We start from the raw sequence: 22309 nt of genomic DNA on the forward strand, positions 1-22309 counted from the left end.
CTGTGTAAGCCTGCAAAAAGCTATTCAGAGTTGTTCAGCTTGGTTATCCCTAAGGTTTTCCTGTATGAATGCCTATTACAGGCCATTTATGCCTCAAATGGCAGCTGTGTGATGTGCAGTGCCCACACCTACCTCATGTAAACTAAGAACACTAACCAAACTTCTTTTCCTAGAACCACTGTCTCAAACTGCTGAATTTTGCACAGTTGAATGTTTTCATTATTCAAATATGCTGAGGAAGGGGAGGGGAAGTGGGGTACAAGTTGCAGCTGCTCCACACTGCCGACAGTTATTTTGAGCAGGCAAATGGTGTTTGGGGGACGATGGGGATGTTCACTAGGCTGGACAGATGCAGGGAGAGGAAAGGAATTGGGTAGAGTAGTATGTGCCCTCCATGGCGTGGGCTTGAAAACAGTCAATAGTCAGGGCTTTAGCATGAGTCAGAAGTCAACTGCCTGGCCAGGACAGACGCCATTCTGAAAAAGTGTATCAGGCGTTGTGGAGGTGTAGTGCATGGGTGGATGGCAGGAGAGCGGTGGGGGCTGAGGACCTGGAAAAGCTCTTAGCTTGTATGGAGCACGTGGCACCCAGAACAGAAGCTAGCACAGCAGTACAGTATAATAAATTGTAAAAATAAATACTTAACATACTGACATTCTCTCCAAATGATCTGCCTCCTCAGTCCTGGCCTGGGTTTCTGGCTGGAGATTGGGCTTGCTTTTTACACGGCTGCCCTCTGAGAGAGCCCTTCGCTGTCTTCCTTGTGTTCCTCCTCCAATGACTCTTGCTTCTCGTACTCAGGGAGTTTGGAAGGGGGGCAACAGGGTCCATAATGCTTGGTAGTGGTGTTATTGTTCAAAATCCTGTCCATCTCCTCAAAAAAAAATGGAGAGAATACACTTTCACTTCCACACCATTCCCTGGTTTTAACGTAAGTCCTGAGTTACTAGAGCTACTGGTGCAGGAAGTGAAACCAGATATTATAGGGATAACAGAAACATGGTGGAATAGTAGTCATGACTGGACTACAGCTATTGAAGGTTATGTGCTATTTAGGAAAGACAGAAATAAAGGTAAAGGTGGTGGAGTAGCATTGTATATCCAGGATGAGGTAGAATGTAAAGAAATAAGAAACGATGGAATGGATAAGACAGAGTCCGTCTGGGCAAAAATTACACTGGGGAAGAAAACTACTAGAGCCTCCCCTGTGATAGTACTTGGGGTGTGCTATAGACCGCCGGGATCTAATTTGGATATGGATAGAGCCCTCTTTAATGTTTTTAATGAAGTAAATACTGATGGAAATTGCGTGATAATGGGCGACTTTAACTTCACAGATATAGACTGGAGGATGAGTGCTAGCAATAATAATAGGGCTCAGATTTTCCTAGATGCGATAGCTGATGGATTCCTTCATCAAGTAGTTGCTGAACTGACAAGAGGGGATGCCATTTTAGATTTGGTTTTGGTGAGTAGTGAGGACCTCATAGAAGAAATGGTTGTAGGGGACAACCTTGGTTCAAGTGATCATGAGCTAATTCAGTTCAAACTGAATGGAAGGATAAACAAAAATAAATCTGCGACTAGGGTTTTTGATTTCAAAAGGGCTGACTTTCAAAAATTAAGGAAATTAGTTAGGGAAGTGGATTGGACTGAAGAATTTATGGATCTAAAGGCAGAGGAGGCCTGGGATTACTTCAAATCAAAGCTGCAGAAGCTATCGGAAGCCTGCATCCCAAGAAAGGGGAAAAAATTCATAGGCAGGAGTTGTAGACCAAGCTGGATGAGCAAGCATCTCGGAGAGGTGATTAAGAAAAAGCAGAAAGCATACAGGGAGTGGAAGATGGGAGGGATCAGCAAGAAAAGCTACCTTATTGAGGCCAGAACATGTAGGGATAAAGTGAGAAAGCCTAAAAGTCTAGTAGAGTTGGACCTTGCAAAGGGAATTAAAACCAATAGTAAAAGGTTCTATAGCCATATAAATAAGAAGAAAACAAAGAAAGAAGAAGTGGGACCGCTAAACACTGAGGATGGGGTGGAGGTTAAGGATAATCTAGGCATGGCCCAATATCTAAACAAATACATTGCCTCGGTCTTTAATAAAGCTAATGAGGATCTTAGGGATACTGGTAGCATGACAAATGGGAATGAGGATATGGAGGTAGATATTACCATATCTGAGGTAGAAGCGAAACTCGAACAGCTTAATGGGACTACATCGAGGGGCCCAGATAATCTTCATCCAAGATTAAAGGAATTAGCACATGAAATTGCAAGCCCATTAGGAAGAATTTTTAATGAATCTGTAAACTCAAAGGTTGTACTGTATGACTGGAGAATTGCTAACATAGTTCCTGTTTTTAAGAAAGGAAATAAAAGTGATCTGGGTAACTACAGACCTGTAAATTTGACATCTGTAGTATGCAAGGTCTTGGAAAAAATTTTGAAGGAGAAAGTAGTTAAGGAAATTGAGGTCAATGGTACATGGGACAAAATACAACATGGTTTTACAAAAGGTAGATCGTGTCAAACCAACCTGATCTCCTTCTTTGAGAAAGTAACAGATTTTTTAGATAAAGGAAACGCAGTGGATCTAATTTACTTAGATTTCAGTAAGGCGTTTGATACGGTGCCACATGGGGAATTATTAGTTAAATTGGAAAAGATGGGGATCAATATGAAAACTGAAAGGTGGATAAGGAATTGGTTAAAAGGGAGACTACAGCAGGTCATACTGAAAGGTGAACTGTCAGACTGGAGGGAGGTTACTAGTGGAGTTCCTCAGGGATCGGTTTTGGGTCCAGTCTATTTAATCTTTTTATTACTGACCTTGCCAAAAAAAGTGGGAGTGTGCTAATAAAGTTGGTGGATGATACAAAGCTGGGAGGTATTGCCAATTTAGATAAGGACCGGGATATCATACAGGAGGATCTGGATGACCTTGTAAACTAGAGTAATAGAAATAGGATGAAATTTAATAGTGAGAAGTGTAAGGTCATGCATTTAGGGATTAATAACAAGAATTTTAGTTATAAGCTGGGGACGCATCAATTAGAAGTAATGGAGGAGGAGAAGGACCTTGGAGTATTGGTTGACCACAGGATGACTATGAGCTGCCAATGTGATATGGCTGTGAAAAAAGTTAATGTGGTCTTGGGATGCATCTGGTGAGGTATTTCCAGTAGAGATAAGGAGGTGTTAGTACCGTTATACAAGGCACTGGTGAGACCTCATCTGGAATACCGTGTGCAGTTCTGGTCATCTCCCATGTTTAAGAAGGATGAATTCAAACTGGAACAGGTACAGAGAAGGGCTACTAGGATGATCCGAGGAATGGAAAACCTGTCTTATGAAAGGAGACTCAAGGAGCTTGGTATGTTTAGCCTAACCAAAAGAAGGTTAAGGGGAGATATGATTGCTCTCTATAAATATATCAGAGGGATAAATACCGGAGAGCGAGAGGAATTATTCAAGCTCAGTACCAATGTGGACACAAGAACAAATGGATATAAACTGGCCATTGGGAAGTTTAGACTTGAAATTAGACGAAGGTTTCTAACCATCAGAGAAGTGAAGTTGTGGAATAGCCTTCCAAGGGAAGCAGTGGGGGCAAAAGACCTATCTGGCTTCAAGATTAAACTCGATAAGTTTATGGAGGAGATGGTATGATGGGATAACATGATTTTGGCAATTAATTGATCTTTAACTATTCATGGTAAATAGGCCCAATGGCCTGTGATGGGATGTTAGATGGGGTGGGATCTGAGTTATTACAGAGAATTCTTTCCTGGGTATCTGGCTGGTGAATCTTGCCCACATACTCAGGGTTTCAGCTGATCGCCATATTTGGGGTCGGGAAGGAATTTTCCTCCAGGGCAGATTGGAAGAGGCCCCGGGGGTTTTTCGCCATCCTCTGTAGCATGGGGCACGGGTCACTTGCTGGAGGATTCTCTGCACCTTGAAGTCTTTAAACCATGATTTGAGGACTTCAATAGCTCAGACATAGGTGAGAGGTTTATTGCAGGAGTGGGTGGGTGAGATTCTGTGGCCTGCATTGTGCAGGAGGTCAGACTGGATGATCATAATGGTCCCTTCTGACCTTAATATCTATGAGTTCTTTGCTCTTTCTTCAACACTGGACAGTGTCCCAGTTGTGGCCCCCTGGCAGACATCTATTTAGCAATAGTCACAAAAAAGATCTTTATTCTGCAGGGCTGTGCTCAAGATCTTGCTGCACCCATGCTTCTCCTCAGCTGGCAATGAGATCCAGGATCTCAGCATGACTCTAAGCAGCTACTTGAGGCATGTTGTAGACTTTTGGAGTAATATCACAGCACTGGAGATACAGCTAAATCCAGGAGCAAATGGGCAAAATCAGGCCCTGCCTCACTTTTTAAATGAGAGAGGGAATATCTAGTCAATTTGATGCCAGAGCAGCAGAGTCACAGACAGGTCATTAACACGTAGCAGCTGGAGACTGCCAAAGCAATGCATGGGTGCATTGCATGCACATGAATACAGAAAACTAATTCAATTCACATTAAGCACACTTTGAAAGAAGATTCCAGTGTGGTGGGCTAACTGCTGGCTATTTCTTCTAGCCTCTTCTTTCCTAATTCCATTCTCTACAGGCCAGGTAGTGTCCAGGAAACTGGGTACTGCTACCTTCCTTCCCGTCTGGAGAGCAGCTGAGCTGTCGCTTGACCAGACTCAGCTTTGCCCAGATTTCTCTGCCCTAGCTCCTTTTCCCCACCCTCACTTGCCCCTTTCTGCTGCATGCCCAGCACATCCCTCTCCTTCGCTTGCCACTGTTAACTAACAAATGCTGGGCAAGTGGCAGGACTTCCTGATAGGCCAGGCACCAACCATGCCCCAAAGGCACGTGCAGCTGACTAGCCCTAGGCCCAGGCTGTGCAGGCCTTAGCCTAGATAGTCACACCCATGGCCAGTGACTTTGGTCATGCAGCCGCTCATGGACCAGGAGGCAACACCAGTGACTCCTCCCAGTGCCTACAAGACCGCTGGGCAAGATTGCGGGGAGGGGGCTACGCGGCTTGATCCCTGCGCCGCTCCATAGAGCAGGGGGCTGTGGAAGGGGCTTCTGGGAGTTGTAGTTTTCTGAGCTGCTCTTCCGGGCTCGGGCCGGTTTAGCGCTGAGGTTTGGTTTGTTTTGCAGGCGGAGGGTGCCGGTTGGTTAGTCACTAGCCAATCGCAGCGCTGGCTGAGCAGAGCCTGGGCCGCTGATAGGGCGGTGTTCCGCCCCCTACCCCTGAGCCTGACGGGCTCGGAGCGCTGTTGTTGCGCTGGGGCCACCCCCTAGCTCGAGGATGCGGCTGCGCTCGGGGGTCTTCGCCGCCGGCTGCCTCCTGGTGCAGGCGCTCGGGGTCGGGCTGTTCCTCCGGGGCTTCTTCCCGGTGCCTGTGAGATCCCTGCCCCGGAGAGAGGCCCGCGGGGCCCCGCCCGCTGAGCCGCCCCAGCCCGGAGCAGGTAACCCACTGCCCCCTCCGTCCCCCGCCCCGCCAGGTTTCCCCCCCCATCCCGGCTAACCGCCTCGTCCCCCTCCGTCCCCCGCCCGGCCCAGGTACCCCCCCATCCCGGCTAACCGCCTCAGCCCCCACCGCCTCCTCCGTCCCCCGCCCGGCCCAGGTACCCCCCCCCCCCCATCCCGGGTAACCGCCTCGTCCCCCTCCGTCCCCCGCCCGGCCCAGGTACCCCCCCATCCCGGCTAACCGCCTCAGCCCCCACCGCCCCCTCCGTCCCCCGCCCGGCCCAGGTACCCCCCCCCCCATCCCGGGTAACCGCCTCGTCCCCCGCCCGGCCCAGGTACCCCCCCATCCCGGCTAACCGCCTCAGCCCCCACCGCCCCCTCCGTCCCCCGCCCGGCCCAGGTACCCCCCCCCCCATCTCGGGTAACCGCCTCGTCCCCCTCCGTCCCCCGCCCAGCCCAGGTACCCCCCCATCCCGGCTAACCGCCCCAGCCCCCACCGCCCCCTCCGTCCCCCGCCCGGCCCAGGTACCCCCCCATCCCGGGTAACCGCCTCAGCCCCCTCCGTCCCTCCGTCCCCCGCCCGGCCCAGGTACCCCCCCCATCCCGGGTAACCGCCTCAGCCCCCTCCGTCCCCCGCCCGGCCCAGGTACCCCCCCATCCCGGCTAACCGCCCCACCGCCCCCTCCGTCCCCCGCCCGGCCCAGGTACCCCCCCCCATCCCGGCTAACCGCCACCGCCCCCTCCGTCCCCCGCCCGGCCCAGGTACCCCCCCCATCCCGGCTAACCGCCCCAGCCCCCACCGCCCCCTCCGTCCCCCGCCCGGCCCAGGTACCCCCCCCATCCCGGCTAACCGCCCCAGCCCCCACCGCCCCCTCCGTCCCCCGCCCGGCCCAGGTACCCCCCACATCCCGGCTGACCGCCCCAGCCCCCACCGCCCCCTCCGTCCCCCGCCCGACCCAGGTACCCCCCACATCCCGGCTGACCGCCCCAGCCCCCACCGCCCCCTCCGTCCCCCGCCCGGCCCAGGTACCCCCCACATCCCGGCTGACCGCCCCAGCCCCCACCGCCCCCCGCCCCTCCCAGGTACCCCCCCGATCCCGGCTAACTGCCCCAGCCCCCTCCGTCCCCAGCCCGGCCCAGGTACCCCCCCCCCCCATCCTAGCTAACCGCCTCAGCCCCCACCGCCCCCTGCCTGGCCCAGGTACCCCCCCCATCCCGGGTAACCGCCTCAGCCCCCACCGCCCCCCGCCCCGTCCAGGTACCCCCCCCATCCCGGCTAACTGCCCCAGCCCCCACCGCCCCCTCTGTCCCCCGCCCGGCCCAGGTACCCCCCCCATCCCGGCTAACCGCCCCAGCCCCCTCCGTCCCCCGCCCGGCCCAGGTACCAGCCCCCCCCCCCATCCCGGGTAACCGCCACCACCTGGCCCAGGTAACCCCCAGCCCCAGCCTGGGCAATCGCTTCCAGCTCGGCTAACTGACCCCAGCCCCCTCCGTCCCCCCCCCGGCCAAGGTACCCCCCTCATCCCGGGTAACCGCCCCCTCCATCGCCCGCCCGGTCCAGGTAACCCCCCCCCCCCATACCGGGTAACCGCCACCACCTGGCTCAGGTAACCCACCGCCCCCAGCCCCGGCCCGGGTAATTGTTTCCAGCTCGGCTAACCAACCCCAGCCCCCACCGTCCTCTCTGTCCTCCGCCCGGCCCAGGTACCCGCTCCCATCCCGGGTAACCGCCACCACCTGGCTCAGGTAACCCACCGCCCCCAGCCCCGGCCCGGGTAATCGTTTCCAGCTCGGCTAACCAACCCCAGCCCCCACCGTCCTCTCTGTCATCCGCCCGGCCCAGGTACCCCCCCCCCCCATCCCGGGTAACCGCCACCACCTGGCCCAGGTAACCCACTGCCCCCAGCCCCGGCCTGGGTAATCGCTTCCAGCTCGGCTAACCGACCCCAGCCCTCTCCGTCCCCCGCCCAACCCAGGTAACCCCCCCCCCACCCCCACTGTTCTCTTCTTCCCCTATTCGGCCAGGTAACTCTTTTCCTCCCTCCCATCCGGCTCAGCCCGGATAACGGTCCCCCCACTCTCCGTCCTCTTCTTCCCCTGCCCGGCCCGGTTACTGCCCCCGGCCCCGTCCAGGTAACCAGTCCCCACTGTCCTCTCCTTCCTCTGCCGGGCCCAGGTAACTCTTTTCTCCCCCCCCTCCCCGAAATCGCTGACCTGGCCCGGCCTGGGTAACCCACCCCCACTGTCCTCTCCTTCCCTGGCCTGGGTCAGGTAATTTGCTGGCCCATTCTCCATCTGGCTTGGGTATCCGGCCTGACCCTTCCCCCAGCTGGCCTAAGTAACCTGGACCTCCCTCCCTTTCCCCATCTCCCGCTTGGCCTGGGTAACCCTTGGTCCCTCCTTCCTCTGCCTGGCTCAGGTAATCACCTCTACCTAGGTATAATCCCCTCCTCTGCCTGCCACTGTCTTCCCTGTTCACTCCTTCCACTATCCTGTCTAGGTAAGCAGCCCATTCCCCCCTTCTTCTTTCCCTGGTCTGGTCCAGTCCAGGTGACTGGTTCCCCCCAACCCCCTTCTTTTTCCTCCTGGCCTTGCCTAGGTAGTCAGTTCCTCTTCCACTCCGCCTACCCCTGCTTGGCCCAGGTAACCAGCCCCTTTCCCACTTCCCAAACCCCAGCCCAGGTAACCGTGCCCCCATCCCCTGCCTTGCTGGGCCCTTGCTCACTTTTCCTTCTTGACAAACCTTGCCAGATCTAATTATTGAAAGCAAGAAAATCCTTAGGTGCATCATTAGCATGTGCACATGGAGAGCCTGCCCTCGCTCCATGCACTATTTTTGTACATGGATCACACTCACCCATGTTCATTTGAGACATTAATTCCTTTCCATCACAGGCTCCCTATGTTTGCCATGGTCCTCGTACCTTTTATTATAACAGCTCTATTCATATTGTTCTAATTAACAGCTTGACAGCAATTCCATTATTAAATCCTTTTACAGGTGGTTAGAATTTGGCTTTAAAAGCTTGCTTTGGGCTGGAAGCTGGAAAATAAGATCCAGGATCCCAAGTGTTTGGGCTGTTTTTGGTGTATTTGGTTTTATGATTCATGAGAAAGAATAAAGCCAGCAGGAGCTGAGGCATTGGCAGAGGAAAGAAAATAAAGTTTAATTTGATCGGTCCTTTGTCTCCCTATCAGCTGGACAAGAAGTAGCAGTGGTAGCCTGGGCCACAGCTGAGCATGGAGCAAGCTGGGCTCTAATGGCTGCTCTGGGCCAGCCATCAATGAGACCCCCCCTCCTCCCACCCCCGCCACCTTAGCCCACCAATCCCCCTATTCTCCAGGGGATAGGATGCCCACCTCCTCCCTGTGCCTCTCTGGAATGGGACTGGACTGCTAGCTCCCCCCAAGGAGGTAGAAGTGGAGCTGCTGCCACAGCTTTTTGCTTCTGTGAATCTTGACTGCTTTTGTTACGTTGTCCCTGGCTGTGAAGAGTAAGACCGTATGATTACTACTTGTTTCAGTTGAATCCCTATTTATTTTGTTCTTTACATAACAATATATAAAAGCACAGGCACAATGGGATTCTAGATAACCATATTTTCTAAATATATGCAACGTACAAGGAAGTTGTATATAAAAACTACTAGCTGGCTTCTAAAACATAAAATGCAGTGGTAGCCACTTGAGGGCTCACAAGCCGTTTTACCCCATTTCTATTCATTACATCTAGCACTTCCCCACAATGACGGGCACCACTGTAGGTCAGTGCATTATTGGGACCTAAGTCAGACTAAAGACCGCGTGGACTGAATCTTTTGGTTTCCTGAAGCCAAGGTGGATATGGAGAGACATAGGTTCCAGCTGCAGGCGACCTAAAAACAGTATGGTCCTGTCTTGTTTACAATGAAAACCAGAACATGCACAGTCAAATACTGGTACTAGACTGGAATTTCAAATCTTGAAAATGTGGGCTGACTTTCTAACTTTAAATTGCTGTCATTGGCAATTATAACTATTGCAGAAGTCTTATGTGAAGCTTGAGAAGTGCTGATCATTTTTGTTGTGGACTCTTAACTTGCATTGATGCTCTACACATTTTATGTTTACTTTTATTTTAGGAGTGACTTCTAATTGGACCAAGATTCCATCACCTCTTTTCAAAAAAGTGGTCATTGTGTTGATAGATGCTTTGAGAGATGATTTCGTGTTTGGATCAAAGGGTAAACAGTTCATGCCCTACACTACAGAACTTGTTGAAAAAGGAACATGCCACAGTTTCATTGCTGAAGCAAAGCCACCCACTGTCACCATGCCTCGAATTAAGGTAAGCAGTCCCATTTTGGTGGTTACTCCCAAGTCTCATTGTGTCCTACCCAGCCAGGGATTCAAGTTAACATGACACCTTGTTCTCCTTGCCCTAGTGTTACAGGAGTTGAGAATGGAAAGGAGGTTATCTTTCCATCACTTACAGCGATACTTGAACGACTGTAGTTCTACCCTTTATAGGCTGAAGAGGAGGATTGGTGCTCTGGAGGGATTCTCCTTTCTATTTGTAAAGTAAAGTTTGAAGTTTATTTTTGAGCGTTGGGGGCCAGTCCTACTCCTACTGATTTTAATGCGAGCTCTTCTGTCATTGATTTCAGTGGGAGCAGGATAGGGCACTGCTTGAGTATATTACTCTCATACTCTTTCTAAGGTATTAAGAAAGAGGTTTCCTCTCTCACTGATAATTAGGAGAGCTTTTTCTTTAGCTTTAGGAAGGGCCTATAGCTTTGGAGCTGTAGAACCAGAATTTTAGGCCCAAAGGTGCAGTTGGTGGATTACTATGAAGAGTGTAGCCTTCTTGGCATCAGTTCATTAGATGCTGATCTAGGTATGGTTACATTCTTGTGATGGCATGGGTTGTCTTTGGAAACTGAGATATAGTTGGTTGTTTTTGGCATGCTGTTAGCAGCAGAGTCTGTGGTACCTCACCATTTCTTGAAATCATTACTCATAGATATTAAAAATGGGGAGAGGCAGGTTAGATCTCTCTCTTGCCCCCCAGGTATCTACTTTTGGAGATAGCAGTGATAGGAGCAGTAGCCTATCTGGGTCCTGATGGAAAGAATAATTGAAGTCCATTGTAACACACTGAATAGTTGACTTCCAATATACTCAATAAATGAGCGAGCAGCACCTTTCTATGATTGTCTGAGGCTGTGGAGGGAGTTAGTATGAGCATTGATAAATGGCCAGTACCCATTGCAAAGAGGAGACAATCATTAGCAGTGCTAGGATCATCTGCGCTGTGTCCTGGTCTGAAGCCAAGATTCTTCGGCATCCGGGATGCCTGAAGATGTCTTGTTTTTCTGGAGCTTCAGTGTCTCTTGCTAGGAAAGGGAGGCTGAATGTGGGCAATAGTTGGAGAGGTTTGCTCCTCTGAAAGAGGTATTAATTATTTTTCCCAGCACAGGACACAGTGTTTCCTTGCTGGCTTTCACCAGAGAGGGTGTGATGGGAGACACTAGCTCTGTTTGGCAGGAGTGGTGACTTGAATGTTTTTTAGATTCTGGGGTTTCTTTGTACATGACAGGTCCAAACTCCATCAGAAGTAGCAGAGAGATTAATATTAAATGGTCTAGTTTAGGAAGGTCAGCCTTGGTGAGTTTCTTTCAGATTTAGTTGATCTTTTGGAGGCGGGTGGTGGTGGTCGGGGACTCTCTCCTCCGGGGGACTGAGTCATCTATCTGCCGCCCTGACCGGGAAAACCGAGAAGTCTGCTGCTTGCCAGGGGCTAAGATTCGTGATGTGACGGAGAGACTGCCGAGACTCATCAAGCCCTCGGATCGCTACCCCTTCCTGCTTCTCCACGTGGGCACCAATGATACTGCCAAGAATGACCTTGAGCGGATCACTGCGGACTACGTGGCTCTGGGAAGAAGGATAAAGGAGTTTGAGGCGCAAGTGGTGTTCTCGTCCATCCTCCCCTTGGAAGGAAAAGGCCGGGGTAGGGACCGTCGAATCGTGGAAGTCAACGAATGGCTACGCAGGTGGTGTCAGAGAGAAGGCTTTGGATTCTTTGACCATGGGATGGTGTTCCATGAAGGAGGAGTGCTGGGCAGAGACGGGCTCCACCTAACGAAGAGAGGGAAGAGCATCTTTGCGAGCAGGCTGGCTAACCTAGTGAGGAGGGCTTTAAACTAGGTTCACCGGGGGAAGGAGACCAAAGCCCTGAGGTAAGTGGGAAAGCGGGATACCGGGAGGAAACACAGGCAGGAACGTCTGTGAGGGGAGGGCTCCTGCCTCATACTGAGAATGAGGGGCGATCAGCAGGTTATTTCAAGTGCTTATATACGAATGCAGAAAGCCTTGGAAACAAGCAGGGAGAACTGGAGGTCCTAGTGATGTCAAGGAATTATGACGTGATTGGAATAACAGAGACTTGGTGGGATAACTCACATGACTGGAGTACTGTCATGGATGGTTATAAACTGTTCAGGAAGGACAGGCAGGGCAGAAAAGGTGGTGGAGTAGCACTGTGTGTAAGGGAGCAGTATGACTGCTCAGAGCTCCGGTACGAAACTGCAGAAAAACCTGAGTGTCTCTGGATTAAGTTTAGAAGTGTGAGCAACAAGAGTGATGTAGTGGTGGGAGTCTGCTATAGACCACCGGACCAGGGGGATGAGGTGGATGAGGCTTTCTTCCGGCAACTTGCAGAAGCTATTAGATCGCACGCCCTGGTTCTCATGGGTGACTTTAATTTTCCTGATATTTGCTGGAAGAGCACTACAGCGGTGCATAGACAATCCAGGAAGTTTTTGGAAAGCGTAGGGGACAATTTCCTGGTGCATGTGCTGGAGGATCCAACTAGGGGTAGAGCTTTTCTTGACCTGCTGCTCACAAACCAGGAAGAATTAGTGGGGGAAGCAAAAGTGGACGGGAATCTGGGAGGCAGTGACCATGAGTTGGTTGAGTTCAGGATCCTGACACAGGGAAGAAAGGTAAGCAGCAGGATACGGACCCTGGACTTCAGGAAAGCAGACTTCGACTCCCTCAGGGAGCGGATGGGTAGGATCCCCTGGGGGACTAACATGAAGGGGAAAGGAGTCCAGGAGAGCTGGCTGTATTTCAAGGAATCCCTGTTGAGGTTACAGGGACAAACCATCCCGATGAGTCGAAAGAATAGTAAATATGGCAGGCGACCAGCTTGGCTTAACGGTGAAATCCTTGCGGATCTTAAACATAAAAAAGAAGCTTAAAAGAAGTGGAAGGTTGGACATTTGACCAGGGAAGAGTATAAAAATATTGCTCGGGCATGTAAGAATGAAATCAGGAGGGCCAAATAGCACCTGGAGCTGCAGCTAGCAAGAGATGTCAAGAGTAACAAGAAGGGTTTCTTCAGGTATGTTGGCAATAAGAAGAAAGCCAAGGAAAGTGTGGGCCCCTTACTGAATGAGGGAGGCAACCTAGTGACAGCAGATGTGGAAAAAGCTAATGTGCTCAATGCTTTTTTTGCCTCTGTCTTCACTAACAAGGACAGCTCCTAGACTGCTGCGCTGGGCATCACAACGTGGGGAGTAGATGGCCAGCCCTCTGTGGAGAAAGAGGTGGTTAGGGACTATTTAGAAAAGCTGGACGTGCACAAGTCCATGGGGCCGGACGAGTTACATCCGAGAGTGCTAAAGGAATTGGCGAATGTGATTGCAGAGCCATTGGCCATTATCTTTGAAAACTTGTGGCGAACGGGGGAAGTCCCAGATGACTGGAAAAAGGCTAATGTAGTGCCAATCTTTAAAAAAGGGAAGGAGGAGGATCCTGGGAACTACAGGCCAGTCAGCCTCACCTCAGTCCCCGGAAAAATCATGGAGCAGGTCCTCAAGGAATCAATCCTGAAGCACTTAGAGGAGAGGAAAGTGATCAGGAACAGTCAGCATGGATTCACCAAGGGAAGGTCATGCCTGACTAATCTAATCACCTTCTATGATGAGATTACTGGTTCTGTGGATGAAGGGAAAGCAGTGGATGTATTGTTTCTTGACTTTAGCAAAGCTTTTGACACGGTCTCCCACAGTATTCTTGTCAGCAAGTTAAAGAAGTATGGGCTGGATGAATGCACTATAAGGTGGGTAGAAAGTTGGCTAGATTGTCGGGCTCAGCGGGTAGTGATCAATGGCTCCATGTCTAGTTGGCAGCCGGTGTCAAGTGGAGTGCCCCAGGGGTCGGTCCTGGGGCCGGTTTTGTTCAATATCTTCATAAATGATCTGGAGGATGGTGTGGATTGCACTCTCAGCAAATTTGCGGATGATACTAAACTGGGAGGAGTGGTAGATACGCTGGAGGGCAGGGATAGGGTACAGAGGGACCTAGACAAATTGGAGTATTGTGCCAAAAGAAACCTGATGAGGTTCAATAAGGATAAGTGCAGGGTCCTGCACTTAGGACGGAAGAACCCAATGCACAGTTACAGACTAGGGACCGAATGGCTAGGCAGCAGTTCTGCGGAAAAGGACCTAGGGGTTACAGTGGACAAGAAGCTGGATATGAGTCAGCAGTGTGCCCTTGTTGCCAAGAAGGCCAATGGCATTTTGGGATGTATAAGTAGGGGCATAGCGAGCAGATCGAGGGACGTGATCGTTCCCCTCTATTCGACATTGGTGAGGCCTCATCTGGAGTACTGTGTCCAGTTTTGGGCCCCACACTACAAGAAGGACATGAATAAATTGGAGAGAGTCCAGCGAAGGGCAACAAAAATGATTAGGGGTCTGGAACACATGACTTTTATGAGGAGAGGCTGAGGGAACTGGGATTGTTTAGTCTACAGAAGAGAAGAATGAGGGGGGATTTGATAGCTGCTTTCAACTACCTGAGAGATGGTTCGAGAGGATGGTTCTAGACTATCCTCAGTAGTAGAAGAGGACAGGACAAGGAGTAATAGTCTCAAGTTGCAGTGGGGGAGGTTTAGGTTGGATATTGGGAAAACCTTTTTCACTAGGAGGGTGTTGAAACACTGGAATGCGTTACCTAGGGAGGTGGTAGAATCTCCTTCCTTGGAAGTTTTTAAGGTCAGGCTTGACAAAGCCCTGGCTGGGATGATTTGATTGGGGATTGGCCCTGCTTTGAGCAGGGGGTTGGATTAGATGACCTCCTGAGGTCCCTTCCAACCCTGATATTCTATGATTCTATGATTTTCTGTAGAATAGGTTGAGAGCTCTTTGCAGTAGTCAGCGCTTGGGTCCAGCGATTGGTTAGTTCACTGGACAAAATTGTTCTGCCATCCATGATTTTATGGTTTTTGTGGACTAGAAGTAATGTTCTTTACTGTGGCAGCATAGTTTTGCAAAACGTCTGTGTTGCTTGTGGGTGCATTCTGATCGGATTGTGGACACGTGTGTATTTGTGTACTTCAACTGATTTAATCTTGTGGTGAACCACGCCAAGGTGATCATTGGAGCTGATTTGGGGTTAAGCCACTGACAGTTTTTGATGCACGGTGATTGTATTACTCTACCAGCTTGTTGCCCAGTGGTCTTATAGTTGGGTGATATACTTTCCTATGATGATCTGAAAATATCTAAGGTAGTTGGGGATAGAGAAGCCTCTGATCTTTACCTGGCTGAGAGGGTTTGTTGGACCAGGAGAGCAGAGTGCTCGGTCCCCAATGTTCACTCCAACTTTGAAGATCAGATTCAGTGTGACTCAATCAGGGAATTCTCTCAGACTACCTGACATCTTGGGGACAGAAGGCTGTGTGCTAGGGAGTTGTGGTTTCTGTTTAAATGTAAGTTACAGTGAGTCATTGAAACTTCAGCCCTATTGTAGGCATGAAGTCTATTACAACTAAATATTAGCTCTCCAATGTCTCTGTGATGTTCTGCTTAAGGTACCCAGAACTGTAAGCTACTGCATTACCCCCAATCAACTTCAGCAGGAGAGACCGTTTGCTGCTGCTTTGACATGCCACTCCTTCTACCTTGCCAGGCCAAATCTTTCCTTGCAGGTAACAATCAAAGAACTCCAATTCACGAGTTTCCCAGAGACATCTCTCTGCAGCGTCCAGTCCCTTTCACTGGACACTCTTAGAAATTAAGTTTGCTGCCTCCAAAGAGAGTGCACGGCAGCTTACTAGTTTAGCTGAAGACTCAAAATTCACTTTAATATATGACACTGAGATTTTTTTATAATAAAACCAGAATAAGCTTATTAACAAAGAACAGAGATTTAAGTGATAAGTAAGAATAAAAGAAACAAATGTGGTTGCAAGTAAAACAAAATAAAACACATTTTCTGGTGACTAAAACTTAATTTCAGCAAGTTACTATCTTTGTGTAAACAGATTTCTAACCTATATTACTTGAGGTCTGCTTCAGACTCCCAGGATCTGAAATGGATAGAGACCTTTTTAATATTTTTAATGAAATAAATACTTCTGGGAATTGTGTGATTATGGAGAATGTTAATTTCTCAGATATAGATTGGAGGACAAGCACTACTAATAATGGTAGGGCCCAGATATTCCTGGATGTGTTAGCTGACAGATTCTTCACCACATCAAAAAGAGGTAATTTTGTTTTGGTAAGTAGCAAGGACCTCACAGAAGAACTGGTTGTAGAGGACAACCTTGATTGGAGTGATCATGAGTTAATTCAGGTTCAGCTAAGGATAAACAAAATAGGTCAGTAACTGGGGTCCTTGATTTCAAAAGGGCAACTTAAAAAAATTAAGGGAATTACTTAGGGAAGTGGACTGAACTGAAGAACTCAAAGATCTGAATGTGGAGCAGGCTTGGAATTACTTTAAGTCAAAGTTGCAGAAACTATCTGGAGCCTGCATCCCAAGCAAGGGGATAGATAAAAAATTGTAGGGAAGGTTGCAGATCAAATTGGATGAATAAGCATGTCAGACAAGTTACCAAGAGAAAGCAAAAAGCTTACAAGGATTTGAAGGGATGGTTCAGCATGGAATGCTCCCTTCTGGAGGTCAGAAAGTCCTCTTGGATGATCTTGAAAACTGGAGTAATAGAAATGGGATGAAACTTAATAGTGCAAAGTCATGCATTTAGGGACTAACAAGAATTTTTGCTGTAAGCTGGGGAGATATCAGTTGGAAGCAACAGAGGAGAAAGACCTGGGTGTATTGGTTGATCACAGAATAACTCTGAGCTGCCAATGTGATGCGGCTATGAAAAAGGCTAATGTAATCCTCGGATGCATCAGATGAGGTATTGCCAGTAGAGATAAGGAAGTGATATTACCGACATACAAGGTGCTGGTGAGACCTCATGTGGAATTATGGGTGCAATTCTCATTTCCCATGTTTAAGAAAGATGAATTCTAACTGGAACACGTGCAGAGAGGGACTACTAGGATGATCGGAGGAATGGAGAACCTACATTATTGCAGGAGACTTAAGAAGCTTGGCTTGTTTAGTCTAACAAAACGAAGGCTGAGGGGGAGATATGATTGGTGTCGATAAATAAAGAGGGATAAATACCAGGGAAAGAGAGCAATTATTTAAGGGCCAATGTTGGCACTGGTACAAATAACTATAAACTGGCCATCAACAAGTTTAGGCTTTAAATTAGATGCAGGTTTCTAGGCAGCAGAGGAGTGAAGTTCTGGAACAGTCTTCCAAGGGTAGTGGAGGCAAAAAAATCTAACTTGTTTCAAGACTGGAGGGGATGGTATTGTCCGTGATGACTTTTAGAAAATATCTCCAACCTTCGGAGATGGGACACTGGATGGGGAGGGCTCGGACTTACATCTGAAAATTCTGAAAAAAGGCTAATGTAGTGCCAATCTTTAAAAAAGGGAAGAAGGAGGATCCTGGGAACTACAGGCCAGTCAGCCTCACCTCAGTCCCTGGAAAAATCATGGAGCAGGTCCTCAAAGAATCAATCCTGAAGCACTTAGAGGAGAGGAAAGTGATCAGGAACAGTCAGCATGGATTCACCAAGGGAAGGTCATGCCTGACTAATCTAATCGCCTTTTATGATGAGATTACTGGTTCTGTGGATGAAGGGAAAGCAGTGGATGTATTGTTTCTTGACTTTAGCAAAGCTTTTGACACGGTCTCCCACAGCATTCTTGTCAGCAAGTTAAGGAAGTATGGGCTGGATGAATGCACTATAAGGTGGGTAGAAAGCTGGCTAGATTGTCGGGCTCAACGGGTAGTGATCAATGGCTCCATGTCTAGTTGGCAGCCGGTGTCAAGTGGAGTGCCCCAGGGGTCGGTCCTGGGGCCGGTTTTGTTCAATATCTTCATAAATGATCTGGAGGATGGTGTGGATTGCACTCTCAGCAAATTTGCGGATGATACTAAACTGGGAGGAGTGGTAGATACGCTGGAGGGGAGGGATAGGATACAGAAGGACCTAGACAAATTGGAGGATTGGGCCAAAAGAAATCTGATGAGGTTCAATAAGGATAAGTGCAGGGTCCTACACTTAGGATGGAAGAATCCAATGCACCGCTACAGACTAGGGACCGAATGGCTAGGCAGCAGTTCTGCGGAAAAGGACCTAGGGGTGACAGTGGACGAGAAGCTGGATATGAGTCAGCAGTGTGCCCTTGTTGCCAAGAAGGCCGATGGCATTTTGGGATGTATAAGTAGGGGCATAGCGAGCAGATCGAGGGACGTGATCGTTCCCCTCTATTCGACATTGGTGAGGCCTCATCTGGAGTACTGTGTCCAGTTTTGGGCCCCACACTACAAGAAGGATGTGGATAAATTGGAGAGAGTCCAGCGAAGGGCAACAAAAATGATTAGGGGTCTAGAGCACATGACTTATGAGGAGAGGCTGAGGGAGCTGGGATTGTTTAGTCTGCAGAAGAGAAGAATGAGGGGGGATTTGATAGCTGCTTTCAACTACCTGAAAGGGGGTTCCAAAGAGGATGGCTCTAGACTGTTCTCAATGGTAGCAGATGACAGAACGAGGAGTAATGGTCTCAAGTTGCAATGGGGGAGGTTTAGATTGGATATTAGGAAAAACTTTTTCACTAAGAGGGTGGTGAAACACTGGAATGCGTTACCTAGGGAGGTGGTAGAATCTCCTTCCTTAGAGGTTTTTAAGGTCAGGCTTGACAAAGCCCTGGCTGGGATGATTTAACTGGGAATTGGTCCTGCTTCATGCAGGGGGTTGGACTAGATGACCTTCTGGGGTCCCTTCCAACCCTGATATTCTATGATTCTATGATTCTTTCCCAGGTGTCTGGCCCAGATGCTCAGGGTCTAACTGATCACCGTATTTAGAGTCAGATTCTCCCCCAGGTCAGACTGGCAGAGACTCTGGGGTTTTTTGCCTTCCTCTACAACTTGGGACATGGGTCACTTGCTGATTTGAACTAGAATAAATGGTGGATTCTCTGTAACTTCAAGTCTTTAAACCAAGATTTGAGGACTTTAGGAACTCAGCCAGAGGTTAAGGGTCTATTACAGGAGTGGGTGGGTAAGGTTCTCTGGCCTGCGATGTGCAAGATGTCAGACTAGATGATCATGATGGTTCCTTCTCACTTTAAAGTCTGGATCAGTTTCCTGCTATTCTTTCCTTCCAGGCCAATAGGATCTGGCTTTCATAGGCTCACAGGGCACTGAACCCTGAGTCACTTCCGTGATGGATAACTAAAATGTCTTTGTTCCCGCTTATATTAGTTAGGTTGTCTCTGTTTAAAGAGCCATGAAGATTTCCTTGGGTGCAGATTCGGTCCCATGGTGTGATTGTTAAGCAGTCTTCTCCCCTGCTTGTTTAGCTTGATGGCTTTGTTTACCTTTATATATAAATGTGCATGCATTGTCCTCTGCCTGTGATTACACTGATTAGATAAGTGCACATTCCTTGGTCTAGGGCAGGCTGGTCTTATGTGCTTCCTGCCAAACACATTTTAGAAATCTATTTCCAGCGCACATCTCAAACTCTTTCTATACACTTTGTAACTATACCACATAGTGATTTTTGGGACCAGCATGTTACCAGGTTGCATATGATCCTTCGCGTGACACCTTTTAAATACAGATTATGACAACCATGTGTTGTGGCAATGTGTGTCAGGCCTGATGTGAGTTATAGTATGGTGTGCCATCTGCCAGTTGGTATTGAGGGGCACCCAGGCTCACAGTCATACTCACTGCTGTTAAACTCCCGGTACATTAGTCTCAAACAGCAATTGTGAGTATTTCATGAAAAATGTAATCGTTTAAATATATTGTCCGAACAGTATCTGTTAAAAGATGCTGAAATCAAGATGTTGAAATCTTTAAGTCAGAGTTCAAGCATTTCTTTGTATTAGATAAAAATGTGTTTGTGAGTCATGTAAGCTTTATGTACTTAACTATTCATTTCTTTGCTCTTAGTGCTTAGATTATGTAAATAATCTGGTAAGAAACTACTCTATAGTCACTTAGGAACCATAACTGTCTTTTGAAACCAAGATTATTTTTTTGAATAATATGACTTTAAAATGTCTCTCCAATACTTTGGTTGCATGATTGGAATGTTTGCTGTATAGAAGCTTTGTTTCAAAGAACAAAAGTTAAAATTAAACAGAATAAATATTACTGGAGGAGGGAACAACTTCTCAAGTTTCTTTCCCAGCTGGGTTGTTGAAATTCCTTGTTCTTAAAATTCCATGGCAGTTGTGGAATTAGGGTCTGTCGTCTTCTCTAGAATCAAATGTTTAATTAAAAAATGAAAAAGCTTGCATCCCTTCTAGTTGCATAGCTAGATAGATAGTTCTCATGCTGTCTATGCAGCATAGATGCCACAGAATGCATTACAGGCCCCCATTTTGTTCTGTCCTGAACCAAACGTGGTGTATTACAAGGTAGAATGCCTGCTAGGGACAGGTGTCTGTTGCTGTCCAACCATCATATTTTAGGTCTTCTGGGGATACATTTGTATGTCTTTTCCATCCTGCTTTCATTTGATTCAAGTCAAAGATGATTCTCGTGGGGAAGATTGGTAGGCATTCGGAGAAATTGACCATACTACCTTAGAGAGCATTGGGCGACCGTTTGAGAGAGCGGGACCTAATTAGTTGGTTCTCTTCATTTGGCTTGAATTTGAACCATTTTGTGTTTTCAGTCACTCAGAGTTGGTTCATTTGAGTGGCGTCCAATATCTCTTCAATCTAAACAGTGAGGGGCAATGTTTCAGTCCCATAGGTCAGGATTCAGACCACCAAAGCATTGTATATCCTCAGCATTTTTTCTCTACTGATCAAGATGTTTGATTTGCAAGACGTTCTTCATGAAGTGTCCCATTACTGACAATGCTTTTGCAGTGTAAGTTTCAAGTTCTTTTGCTGCCCATGTTATCCAAAACAGAGCCCAGATAGGTGAAATTGCTGACAATCTGTACTCGGTCATCCACTAAATGCTAGAGCCCACAGCCTGTTCAAAGTTGCCAGCTAGAATAATTTTGTTTTTGCCCCAATTAATTTTCAGGCTGACTTTTGCAAGTGAACTTTCTAGGGGTTTAGATACTGCAATCAGCTCGTCCACTGATTCAACAACTAATGCTGTGTTGTTGACAAAATTTGTGTCAGTGAGGTTCTTGTATTTTAGGCTGTTACGAACGGCCCTTCCTCCAGAGCAATTCAGTCAAGTTTGAGAGAGACAAGGTGGCTTTAATAATTTGTTGAAAACTACAGTAGGACCTAAATACACAATCTTAGGCTACAATTATAGTGAGTAAGTAAAATCTCACTTCCTGCCAGGTGGCATGGCGAGGCGTACGAGCTGTGGTCAGATGAATCTGTTTCTCTGTCTAGAGTCTGTCACCACTTTACCACACCCCACAGAGAAGCTTTTAAGACACTTGTGTATATACGTAGGCAATGCATGCGCCCTATGACAGGAATATACACCGCATGTCCAGACATGCCCCAATCATGGCTCCCCCTACTGCTGGAAAACCTGAAACACATACTAAAAAGATAACATTAAAAACAAGAAAGGATAAAGGTGCCTCACCACAGGGAAACAGGAGTGTCTCAGGGTGTGGCCTGTTTCGGGGCTCTCCAGTCACCTAACAATGCGTATGTCTGAATGACATTTACTTAATGTGTGGTCAAGCTCATAGTCTATGATGGCATTGAAGAGTTCTGGGGCAGTATCCTTGTTGAACATCTGACCTAATTTGCAAGAAGGCGATTTTTTTCCCATTTACAAGAACACAGCCTGAGGAGTTGTCATATAAGAGATGGAATGTTCTTCAATACTTGTCAGAGAGGCCTGCGAGTTTAAAGGTCAGCCAGAGTGATTCTCTGTCAGAGTCAAACTCTGCCTTGATATCCACAAATACAATGTGAATGGGGTGCTTGAATTCTCTTCTTTTCTCAACAAGCTGTCATGCTGTGAAATTTGTTCCATCATGGAACAGCCAAGAGTAAAGCCAGCTTGTTGTCGTCTTCTCTTGCTTCTTAATATATCAGCAACTTGGGCCAACGAGACCAAAGTAAAAACTTTCGCAGCGATGGATAGAAGAGTTAATGCCGTAATAGTTAAAACAATCTTTCCACAGCAGTAAAATAATGCCTTTTTGCCGTTGGGCAGGACTGACTGTGGTCCCCGGATAACATTGGATGGCATTTGGAGCCACAAAAGAATAGCTGGCCCAGATTCCTGCTGCCCTATTTCTATTAAGCTTCTTTATGGATTGTGATGGTGTATGATTGAAATATGACCATATGTATCATTGATAATTGCCACTGTTAGACAATTTCAGCAAAACTTTTGTACAAAGTACATCATGTAAGGCAGGGGTGGGCAAACTTTTTGGCCCGAGGGCTAGATCTAGGAATAGAAATTGTATGGCGTGCCATGAATGCTCACAAAATTGGG

General features: G+C 48.2%; 1 protein-coding gene across 14 annotated transcripts in view; it reads left to right on the forward strand.

The window, feature by feature from the left end:
- Positions 1 to 5108: 5108 nt before the first annotated feature.
- Positions 5109 to 22309, forward strand: part of PIGG (phosphatidylinositol glycan anchor biosynthesis class G) — a 154472-nt gene continuing 137271 nt past the window's right edge. For 4 of the 14 annotated variants that reach the window (XM_037902270.2, XM_037902272.2, XM_043546519.1 and 1 more), the window contains exons 1-2: positions 5136 to 5487; positions 9610 to 9815. In XM_037902270.2, coding sequence (XP_037758198.1) covers positions 5328 to 5487; positions 9610 to 9815 — 366 coding nt within the window. In that variant the 5' untranslated portion in view covers positions 5136 to 5327. Of the gene's footprint in view, positions 5488 to 9609; positions 9816 to 22309 lie in introns of all 14 variants that reach the window. The other 10 variants (XM_043546516.1, XM_037902278.2, XM_037902275.2 and 7 more) reach the window with 6 other exon arrangements.

This window comes from Chelonia mydas, chromosome 5 (assembly GCF_015237465.2).
Source record: "Chelonia mydas isolate rCheMyd1 chromosome 5, rCheMyd1.pri.v2, whole genome shotgun sequence".
NCBI classification, from domain to species: Eukaryota; Metazoa; Chordata; order Testudines; family Cheloniidae; genus Chelonia; species Chelonia mydas.